Genomic DNA, 11553 nt, shown 5'->3' with positions numbered 1-11553 from the left:
TCATCTTAGTCACGGTGGGCCTGATTCATTAAGGATCTTAACATAAGAAACTTCTTATTTCAGTCTCCTGGACAAAACCATGTTACAATGCAAGGGGTGCAAATTAGTATTCTGTTTTGCACATAAGTTAAATACTGACTGTTTTTTCATGTAGCACACAAATATCAACTTTAAATTTCAGTGTACAAATAAGCTATCAAGTATTTGTGTGTTACATGAAAAAACAGACAGTATTTAAACAAAAAAACTAATTTGCACCCCTTGCATTGTAACATGGTTTTGTCCAGGAGACTGAAATAAGAAGTTTCTTAAGTTAAGATCCTTAATGAATCAGGCCCGGTGTGTCTACTGTATCTGGCCGCCCTAAGCGAGATATTAAATTTATTTCATCGCTTACCAATAAACATTGTCCGCTGCGAATTGTGTGGTTCCAACACACAATTAGATTTAATAGCAAAAAGTTGCAGAGTAACAATTAACAAAATAAGTACGGACGATTACATATGTAGGCGCCCTGGATCCAGCATACAGTCATTCAGTCCTGAAATCTGTGGTCAAGAAGAATGTATGATAGTCCCAGAGCCCAGTTTATATACAGTAAGTGATACATTGAAAACAATGGAAATGATTTGGCATGTTTCCATTGGTTCAGGATTCAGGACAGTCCAGTATAATGCAGATCATTGGTCAGTTCAAACGATGCCCTCCAAGGGTGGGGGTCAGCTCTCCAACAGCTGCATACTAATCTTCCTGCCGAAAGCTAGTTCAAACTGGTCTATTGACATTACACACACAATACCATTCTGATCATTAATTCCCTATACTCCGTAACTCACATACGCAAGGTGCGATCTCTTAGCCGATAGGAACCGATCTCTGGGAATAAATAGGGGATTAGAATGATACCAAACATGATATGTTTCCTGTATCCTGAACCTTAGATCTCAATAAAGTGCTTTTAACATTATTATATATAACTTTAAACTCTATTGCATTTGATTATAAACGACTGTGTGTTGGAACTATATTTAAGGTGAACTATTTACAAGTGAATGTGTCAGTGTAAGTGTGCATTATTTATTGCACGATTGCGTCATAACACGTTGCGTACTGATTGCAATCGCACGGTAAAACAATATTAATCAATATGGTTCACTTCATCAAATTGTTTGACTTCGACAGCGTGAACTGTAGCCACATACCTGTGCTAAGGGCCTGTGATCTAGGGCTGCAGAGGCAGCCAAGAAAGGGACACTCGGCACGAATAACTCATCACTGCAGCCCAAGTAAATGTTGGAGGCTGTTTTCGTTTTAGCATATCTCTAAATGACAAAAGTCATCATAGAGTTCCCTATCAGTCCATTGAGGCACATGGTAACAGATCAGTGACGGAGTACCCGATACAGGTCATGTGCGGCCCTACCACCTCCAAACGGGCTGCACAGTACCCTTAATTTCAATCCAACACTGGCACTTCCACATCGGTCAGCCCAAAAAGCACCCACATGAACACTTGCTCCAAAATTTCATCACATGCGCTCTGACCCCCACTTGTCACAAAACTCCCCCACAGGCCACTCAGACCCTCCCACATGCTCCTCCCATGCCTTCGATGACCTGTAGCAATGAATGTCTAACGCCATCCACTGATCAATTTCGAAATTTCCCATTCACCGGAGATAAGGCTTTTCACCTAATAATAACAGATGCCTAAGCGAGCAAAGTAGGTACAATAGAGCTGATGGAGAGTTGGAAGGTACTCATCATCATCATCATCATCATCACCATTTATTTATATAGCGCCACTAATTCCGCAGCGCTGTACAGAGAACTCACTCACATCAGTCCCTGCCCCATTGGAGCTTACAGTCTAAATTTCCTAACACACACACACACACACAGACAGAGAGAGATACTAGGGTCAATTTGTTAGCAGTCAATTAACCCACCAGTATATTTTTGGGAGTGTGGGAGGAAACCGGAGGACCCGAAGGAAACCCACGCCAACACGGGGAAAACATAAAAACTCTTCACAAATAAGGCCATGGTCGGGTATCGAACTCATGACCCCAGCGCTCTAAGGCAGAAGTGCTAACCACTAAGCCACCGTGCTGCCCAAGGTACTCCCCTTTGCTTAGCCAGAAAGACCGGAGAGGCTGAAAGTAATGCTAGTAGTGTCTTCACACAAGAGCGGACTGACAAAGACCTGCGTGGAGATGCACTTACCCATGTCAGGTGCCATCTTTTGCCCCCGCTAGTGGGTAAGTGTAAGTAACCACTGACGATGGTGATGGCCGCCTGCACTAGCTAGACGCTTCTTATTGGCTGATTGTGAATTCACCTCTGAAGCTGATAGGTGCTTTCATCATTGCTTGAGCCTATATTTCAGGATTCTGTGGGCATATTTTGGAGGCACAGACCCTTCTGTCTACCTCCTGCCGCCAACTACGGTATCTTCTTGCTGACATCATTAGCTTTAAAACAAAAAAATAAATGAGCGATAGGTAATATTTTAATTTCTTATAAGCACAAAGAGGTTGCTTGATCATCCGTTATAGACATAAGGAGGAACCAATGTCCAATAAATATTTTCCAAACCCCACTAACTAGTTGAACTGGTGGTCGCTCCCGTCATCCAATCATTGCCCAATAATCATTCCCAAAGCGACCCTACACATGACGGATATCGGTCAAGGGGGGCACTTAGTAAACAACAAGGGAAGTGATTGTAAGATGGTCTATACAGCATTTATTGATATAAGGGAGGCTTTTAAGCACATAGAATGAAACTTGATAAACATTGATAGACATGAAGGAGCCCCTAGTACGTTTTTATAAACATAATTGGTAGTAATCATTTATAGAATGTTGAGTAGTCCGTAGAGGGCAATGTTTATACATCTGTATATTCCGGTCAGGGTTGTGTAGATCATGTGAACCTTTGGTCTCCTCTCTTAGGTGTGAAGTGTGAGCAGACCTGCAAAGAAGGAAATTGGGGGAGGAACTGTAACATGTCCTGTACCTGCAAAAATGGGGCTTCCTGCTCCTCCGAGGACGGATCATGCTCCTGCCCTGCTGGATATGAGGGCACTGACTGCGAGAACAGTAAGAGAATCACTGTAACGTTCAACGACGTACTAAGCCGATCGAAGTTTCTTTAGATTTAACGCCATCTGCTGTCCATTTAGCCCCTTGTTTCTTCCTCGGGACATTTAATAAATCAGATTAAAACTGGGCTGTTTCCCTCCAGCCCTCCAAGACATTTATTGCCCCCCTCCTCCCCAGGTTAGTGCCTTGTGGCTGTCAGCATTCACTATTTCATGTAGCATCTGTCAGAAGCTCTATTGCCAATGTAATAATCACTGATATAATTACTACACAGTAGAATCTACAGTGACACTCTTGTAAATATATTCAGTGATGTCTATCTTCTGTTCCAGGTTGCCCTGCGGGACGGTATGGGAAGAAATGCACATTTGCTTGCAAATGTTCCAGCCACTCTACCTGTAATGCCACTGACGGCTCCTGTAAATGTTTCCCTGGATGGAAAGGCAACGACTGTTCTGAGCGTAAGTCCCTCAAGTCTTCTCATGTACATTGGTAGAACAGTCTTCTTAAGATCAGAAGCTTGATATATAAAACAAAGTGGATGTATGTATATTTAAACCGTTTAACCCATCTAGAAAGTTTGGCACACAGCTTTTATGGTACAATTGACAGGACAAATCCAAAATAGCTTGATTGGAGCCTGGGTTTGAGTCTATGAAGTGCTCATTGTTTCCATGTTAGGAGATGTGGCACTGGATCCGTTCTACGTGTGATATGAAGATTCTATTTTATAGAACCAATAACATCACTCCTGACCAGCTTCATATTCCCTATAGGCTTTTCCCCAATAAAAACTCCTGTGGTGTACAAAGAGTCCAACAAAAGATCAATGGTGTGGCTTCTGGTGTATCTGGCTGTTGGTATTGCCCTTGGCCTAAACCCTTACCAACTGGCACTAGATATATCATCCATGTGCTCCCACATGAAGACCATTTTTGAATCCAAATCCCTGTCGCTTAACAGTTGCTAGTAATGAGACGTGTTCAACGACACCAGTCAAAAAAACAGGTGTAGGCTTAAAAAAGTCAAGAGGGCGACTCAAGACTGTGTCTGCTTATTTTGCAAATGAATCAAAAAAACGAAGCATTCCCAAAAGTCCAAGGAAGCAAAAGATGAGAGAAATTCCAGGTTGAAAGATATCAAAGAGAAAAAACGTGAGTGTCAGGGTCTCGGAAACCTGTTTGGTTTTACCGATGTAGCTGAAAAAGTCTATTACTGGCAACTGTGAGCAGAAAAGTGCTCACGCCCAAATCAAGCGCACCTTAAAAACAATACATTCAGTTTCGGAAGATCTCTATATTAACTGGTGCCTTTGCATTGTTCTGTTCTCAGCCTGTTCTCCAGGATTTTGGGGGAAGGACTGCGCCAACACCTGCTACTGTGAACACGGAGGACACTGTAGTCCTACTGTTGGGAAATGTGACTGTCTACCCGGCTGGGCGGGAAAGACGTGTTCTGAAGGTATTTCTGCTCTTTATACTTTATTCATATCTAATCCAAACTCCTGCGTGTTGACCACATTCATGACATCAACGTACACAAGCATTCACCGTATAGTAGTGTCACACGCATGTTGACCCTAAACGTTTTGTCACAGCACATCTTAACTGGGCATGCATGCAAACATATAGAAAAAAAAATAGAGGTCTAGGTTAACATGGGTGTTGGACCTTGGCAGGGCATCACTGGCACGCCTGGGCATCGATTCTGTCCAGCCACCGTGGAATGTCTCCACAATCTGACAGACAATGGGCAGCTTGAAATGAAAGATATTTGTTGTCAAAGAGTAAGTTCATATGTATAAAATCGTTGGAGTTATTGGCTCTAGACACTTGTGTCATGTGCTCAGCCCTAGTAGTAGATGATTAGATAAAATAAAACTATTATAGTCAAACTATAGAAACCTGAAACTATGTTATAAGTCAAACTGTACCTGGAAGATATTGGGGCAGGTAATAGGACAGTCACACTGTAGTCCTACTGTTGGGAAAAGTGATGACTAATGTAATGGCTGGTAGAGGATTTACACACACATCATCATCACCATCACCATTTATTTATATAGCGCCACTGATTCCGCAGTGCTGTACAGAGAACTCATTCACATCAGTCCCTGCCCCATTGGAGCTTACAGTCTAAATTCCCTAACATACATACACAGACAGACTAGGGTCAATTTTTGATAGCAGCCAAATAACCTACCAGTATGTTTTTGGAGTGTGGGAGGAAACCGGAGCACCCGGAGAAAACCCACGCAAACACGGGGAGAACATACAAACTCCTCACAGATAAGGCCATGGTCGGGAATTGAACTCATGACCCCAGTGCTGTGAGGCAGAAGTGCTAACCACTGAGCCTATAGAACGGACATCTATAGAAGCTGGACAAACCCAAATAGCCTATAGAAAACATTAAAAGGAAGATGTAGTCTACTCTATGGTAAACCATTAACTATACTCCTTATATTTAGTTTTTCTTGTGTTCTAGAAAAAAATGAATAATACATTGTAAAACAGTTGTAGTCACTAAGAGTCTGAATTTACTTTTTATTTGATATTTCGTCAGCCTGTTCTCTGGGATTTTGGGGCAAGGACTGTGCCAATGTCTGCTATTGCCAAAACGGAGGACACTGCAATCCTGTGAATGGGACGTGTATCTGTCCCCCGGGATGGATGGGGAAGATGTGTTCTGAAGGTAAATCCAATCTATCTCCTTGGATTCTCAGTACGCCATTCACCTTGGTGCGTCCAGAACTTTCTCACTTTAATGCTGGCCACACGATCACCAATCGGATTATCGTATTGGTCATTTTTTTTAACCAATTGGCCCAAAGTCATAGCGTAGATGACATCAACCACTAACAGCCATCCTGACCAATCAACATATGCTAAGATTTTCTTTAGGATGGCTGAAAATGGGTTGAGGGATACAATGTCGTGGGTGTGGTGTCACAGGCCCACTGGATTGTATGGGGTTGATCAGCTTGATTACTTTATGACCAGATCAGTAAAACGTTACCATGCTGTGCATATTAATCACAGATCTGGTCACAATAAGATCCCAAATGTCCAATAATTCCAAAGAAATACATATTCTTACTTGTTGTCATCTGTTTTCTTTGTGGCTGTGTCCCGTTGCTTAGGGATAGTATTTTATGAGGAAAATGTACCAGTTCCCACCCTGTTTCACACTTCCAGCGAGCTGACTTCCAGTAATCACAGGGAACACGCAGGTTTTCCCAACTCTCCTGCTGAGACCTCTGTTGGTGAAGTTAAATCTTAATAGCTCACATTGCGAATTCACAAATGTCTCTTCAATTCCAATGAACCCACATTCACAGTTATATATTTTATTGTTTTTTTTAGCACAGAAATGTTAAAAAAAACCACATAATTTCTTTTAGTGAATTTGTCAATGCATTAAAGGCCTGGAAAACACAGCATTATCCATATGGCAATGTTGAAAGATACACTTTAAATGAAGAAAGTAAAATGTCCTCTTTTTTTCTTGAAAGAAATGCATTTGTTAATTGTTTAGGAATTCCGTGGCAATGGAAAATTTGTTAAAACATATGTAAAATCTTTATGAATTCCGCCGTCTCCTTTAATAGCTGCCACATGAAAAAATAATTCCATACAGTGAAAATAATGATGTCAAGTACGTATTAATGTCACGGTTGTGGGACTTCATTATAAACAATCTGTTTTCTTATGCATAGTCTGCCCCCTGGGGTCATACGGAGATAAATGCATGAGTAAGTGCCGATGCCAGAATGGAGCGGAGTGTGAACACAAGACTGGCACCTGCTCCTGTCTGCCAGGATATTATGGGTCCTTCTGTGATCATAGTAAGTAGGCATTGGTTATAAAGGGGAAGTGCAGTAATGTAATAACTATTAGATCATAGGCACCCCGGGGGGGGGGGGGTTCCTAGTGCCTGGAAGGATGTCTTGAATAGAGTGCGTACAGAGAAGGTCACCAAAATTAATAAGGGGTATGAAGATCCAAGTTATGAGAAAAGACTGCTCTTGTTACATTATTTACAGGAGAGATGCTTGATGGGGTATACAACTAGGTATAAATACATTAATGGATGCTACAGAATATCCTATGACAACCTGTAAGTTCCCGGAAGAAAACACAAACTCAACCCTTGTTGGAAGAAAAGAGATTTAATCTCCAGCTGCGGAAAGGGTTCTTTACAGTAAGAGCAATGGATTTGCGGAATGCACTCTAACAGTATTGGTACAGACGAAAATAGGAGCCAACTCTGGGTGTGCTTAAACACTCCCAATATGTGTGTTTCCGCAGCTACTATTTGTGTCTATAAATGGCATTTTTCAGTCGTATGAGGAGATGGGATGACGTGAGTATACCCAATTGTTTTAAAAAGTTGTCTCTCATGCTGACAGTGTAGATAGATGAGACTTAAGAGAAGTTTGGTTAAAGGGAGAGGAGGGGTGAGGTAGACCAACACCTCAAATATTTTAAGGCTTCACTATTTCCTAATACTTTTACATGTATAGGTCTTGTACATAAAGCATTTCGTATTTAGGGGTTAGTGGTCTTTTAGTAAAGTAGGTTAGTCCCATCTCATGATGCATCTATTCATATTTCCTAAGATCGTTGAAATGTGGCTTGGTGCACACTGTTTTGACCAGTGCTGTTGTCTGTCTTCTCCACCCACAGAGTGCCCACCTAGGGTCTACGGGTTGAAATGCCACCAGGTCTGCGACTGTCTCCACAACGCCACCTGCGACCACGTGACTGGCCATTGCCAGTGTGAGGCTGGCTGGTCTGGGACACGCTGTGAGAGAGGTATGGAATGCTGGGTGCTAAATGCATGGAAGACGTGATGACTTGTTAGTGTCTAAATGTAAATGATATATAGATCACTGACTGTTTCACCTATCAGTTTCTGTACAGACTAAGAGTTAATCTTAACTCTCACTCCTATCCAGAAGGCCTGCGGGCTCCCTTTTTATATGGCCAGTTTAATATACGTGATCAAAACTGGCATTATAACAAGGTGGTGTTATAAGGAGGGAGCCGTTTATTTTTAAATGTATTTTAAATGGCTGTAATATCTTCTCAACTAAATACAAGGCTTGTTTTACACAGCTACCACTATGGACGTCACAATGGTACCGAAGACCTCTGCGGGCGCAGATTCCATTGGGCCCATGATTGGCATCATTGCCTTAGTCATTTTGATGGTGGCGCTAATTGCTTTCTTTCTGGCGTACCGACACTGGCAAAGAGACAAAGAGAGCCGCAACCTTGCCGTGGCGTATACCGCTACCAGACCGGCCAGCTCTGAGTATGAAGTGCCAGGTAAAAGACTCTACGAACTGTTCCAAAAATGACAATAAATACATATGATACAGTGGCCTTTTAATATGTCTTGCGATTAGCCCAGGTAAGTAGATTAGGCGTTTGTATACGGTAAAGGTCGTTTTATAGAGACAAAGGTAACGTTTCCTAAAGAAAAGGCCTGTAAAGTGTATTTCTCCTCTATGTGATTTAAGTGCAGTGTCCCTTTAACTACTGATCATTTTTTTTATCCAACATTTTATAGATGTCCCTCCAAACTATATGCATTACTACTCCAACCCCAGCTATCATACGTTGTCTCAATGTGGTCCCAACCCTCCCCCGGTGCCCAGAAATCCGGATAGGCCAGGTTCTAAAAAGGTAATTGGGTCTCAAATTGTATTTGTTGTTCTGGATACAGGGTGTACTAAGATAATATTCTTTATTTTAGGAAGTTGTGAGTATCAAGGGTATTATAATATTCGTTCCTACATAACGCTAATTGGACTTCTTCTATAGATGAACTGCAATCCACATTTCTCCAATGTGATGAACGAGGAGAGGGAAAGAATGAGCGTCTACAGCCCAGAACACAATGCCACCTTGCCAGCTGACTGGAAACACCAGGGTGCACCTATGAATCACAAAGGTACGTGACATTTGAAGACAAATGATAGCCCGCAGTTAATTACATGAGTTATCATTGTAATTTTGTGTTGCTGATTTATGGTAGAAATAAAGCACTTGCTCTTGCTGTTTTACTCATCCACTGGATGCAGGATGATCCGCTGGATGCAGGATGATCCGGTTGACCTTTTCATGTGAATTATAAAGGTCCTTTGACAAGCTTGACTAGCTTTTGAAGCCTTTCATAATAACGGATATTAGAAGGCAGCTGGTCCTTATAACTCAGAACTGCTGGAACACATTGGGGCTTATTTCGAGTTAGGGCCAAATTTTCGCAGTATCTGCGGCTGAACAAACCAGGGTGCACTGCAAGAGGGGTAAATGCAAACATTTTTTTGCATGCATGGAAAATACTTCATACAGTTGCTGTACATAATGGCAAGCTATATTTTGATTTGCATTTTGAAGTTGGGCACGGCTGCAAGCCCCTCACAACTCTACAACAGGTTGTACAAATATATATGCTCTATTTCAACCAGAGGGCAACAGCTAACATAATAACAAAGAATTACTCTTTAAAAAAAAGACAAAAACTTTATCTGTACCTGTTGAGGTTGACAACTCATATATAAATATATATATATATATCATTTTGTTTGCAGGGAGACACTGCATAGACAGAAGTTACAGTGTTGGAGTTTACTATAATAAGGGAAATGGTGAGTATTCAATGTGTTATTGACTGTAGGTCAACTAATTATGCTAAAAGTAAAGAATCCTAAGAATATAATTGTATTTATGTACATTTACCCTTGATATAAAATTTTTGAAATATTATAATTATGAAATGAACTTCAATTTCCACTCTCTACAAATACATTCTACAGAAATAAGTTCACTGTGATAATATCTTAGACATCAGACGTCCACCGATTTGGTAATAGACAGAACTGATTTTTTTTTTAGTTTTAGAAAATGTAATGGGAAATACTTATACTATATACTTATATTATCTGTTCCAGAGTACGTGAAAAATTCCACTCTTAGTATTAGTAATAGCTCCTTGAACAGTGAGAATCCTTATGCCACCATCAAAGATATCCCGATGCTGATGTCCAAAACCTCAGAGGGGAACTACATGGAGATGAAGTCCCCGGTCCATCGGGAAATGTCGTATGCGGAGATCGGACTCTTTGATGAGGACGCCATGTATCAGGTGGACTCACAGGAACAAGGTAAGATCTTTAGAAGAAGTCAAGTTGGCCCAGGGGTGAAGTTGTGTCATGCTGGTAAGATGTGTTGAATACACAAATAACATTACTAATATTTGTTTTCCCGGTTGTAGACAGCTTTGTACGAGGAGCAGGAGCAGCATCCACCAGTTCCCCTCGAAACAGTCTCCCAACAAACCACTATGACTCTCCTAAAAACAGCCACATCCCCAGTCACTATGACATGCCTCCGGTCCGACAGTATCCCCCATCTCCCGTAGCAAAGCGGAAAGCCCGATGAAGGAACTTCTTCTGGAAAATCTTCACTTGGACCTGATTATATCAACAGCATTAAAGCCCAAGCTGGAATTTGTGGGGCGTTGTTGATTACAGCCATTAACTTCATGATCTGTGAAAGTACTTTTTTTTTTTTGCTTTGTTTACAAAAACTTGGTTCCACTGTTTCAGTTGGGTACAGTATAGGTGGATCACATGGCTATACTCACAGTGAATTAACTGCACGGATGTAAATTTACATTTGGAATTTGGAGACTGGTCTTTCTGATGCGGAAATCCTTTTGAAAGCATCTACGGCATCTTGTGAAGGAGAAGTCAATGTCTGTGGACATCTAAGCTGGGAAAGACATGTAACTCCTAGACTGTGAAGCAATCTCCTTGGAGCCTTCCAGATGGTGTTTATCATTGTTGAGACGGGATAATTAATACATGACTTATTAGTGTATCCTAGAACTGTACTTTTGTGTATATATGGACAATTTTATCTTCTGCCACTCAGCCTATGGTTTATTGCTTCCTCAAGAGAAGAACCAGACAGAGCGCCTTACATAAATGGTCAAGACAACTTATGTCAACAAAGAATAAAGAGGTCTTACTTCGTTTGTGGTAAATCGGACCAGAATTTAAGTAAATGTGTTGCTTGAACATTTTATTGGCAGCTATAAGCAATGTCTAGGGGCAGAGCTGGTGCGTTGTTATCTGAATTATTAACTTGTACTAGTAATAAGGGTAAAACCGAAGCTTATACCAAACATTTCGGCCTTGTTTGTAAAGTGTAGATCAGAAGATCTCATGAACATCCCAACCTGCACTTATTATATGCCGGTTATTATTAAAAAAAAAAAGGCCAAATCAAAGCAAAACCAAACTTGTGGTCTGTTAAAGTATCTTTTCTATTTTGTGCAAGTATAATATACAGGATAGAACTATGGACTTGTTACTTTCAGTAGTTTTGGGTGTGGGGTTTACAGTGCATTCCACATCATGGTAAACTAAGG

At 41.1% G+C, this 11553-nt stretch overlaps 1 protein-coding gene across 2 annotated transcripts in view; it reads left to right on the top strand.

Annotated features, from left to right (window-relative positions):
- PEAR1 (platelet endothelial aggregation receptor 1) overlaps nt 1-10690 on the top strand; it is a 91339-nt gene extending 80649 nt beyond the window's left edge. The window contains exons 14-25 of one of the 2 annotated variants that reach the window (XM_075192656.1): nt 2959-3105; nt 3441-3569; nt 4441-4569; nt 5674-5802; nt 6827-6955; nt 7797-7925; nt 8229-8441; nt 8686-8801; nt 8940-9069; nt 9710-9766; nt 10070-10282; nt 10393-10690. In XM_075192656.1, the coding sequence (XP_075048757.1) occupies nt 2959-3105; nt 3441-3569; nt 4441-4569; nt 5674-5802; nt 6827-6955; nt 7797-7925; nt 8229-8441; nt 8686-8801; nt 8940-9069; nt 9710-9766; nt 10070-10282; nt 10393-10559 (1688 nt within the window). In that variant the 3' untranslated portion in view covers nt 10560-10690. The remainder of the gene's footprint in view (nt 1-2958; nt 3106-3440; nt 3570-4440; nt 4570-5673; nt 5803-6826; nt 6956-7796; nt 7926-8228; nt 8442-8685; nt 8802-8939; nt 9070-9709; nt 9767-10069; nt 10283-10392) is intronic. The other variant, XM_075192657.1, reaches the window with a different exon arrangement.
- The last annotated feature ends 863 nt before the right edge of the window (nt 10691-11553 follow it).

Source organism: Mixophyes fleayi, chromosome 12, assembly GCF_038048845.1.
Source record: "Mixophyes fleayi isolate aMixFle1 chromosome 12, aMixFle1.hap1, whole genome shotgun sequence".
Taxonomy (NCBI): domain Eukaryota; kingdom Metazoa; phylum Chordata; class Amphibia; order Anura; family Limnodynastidae; genus Mixophyes; species Mixophyes fleayi.
Note: the sequence above shows the minus strand (reverse complement) of the source record. Positions and strands in the feature narration are given on the sequence as shown.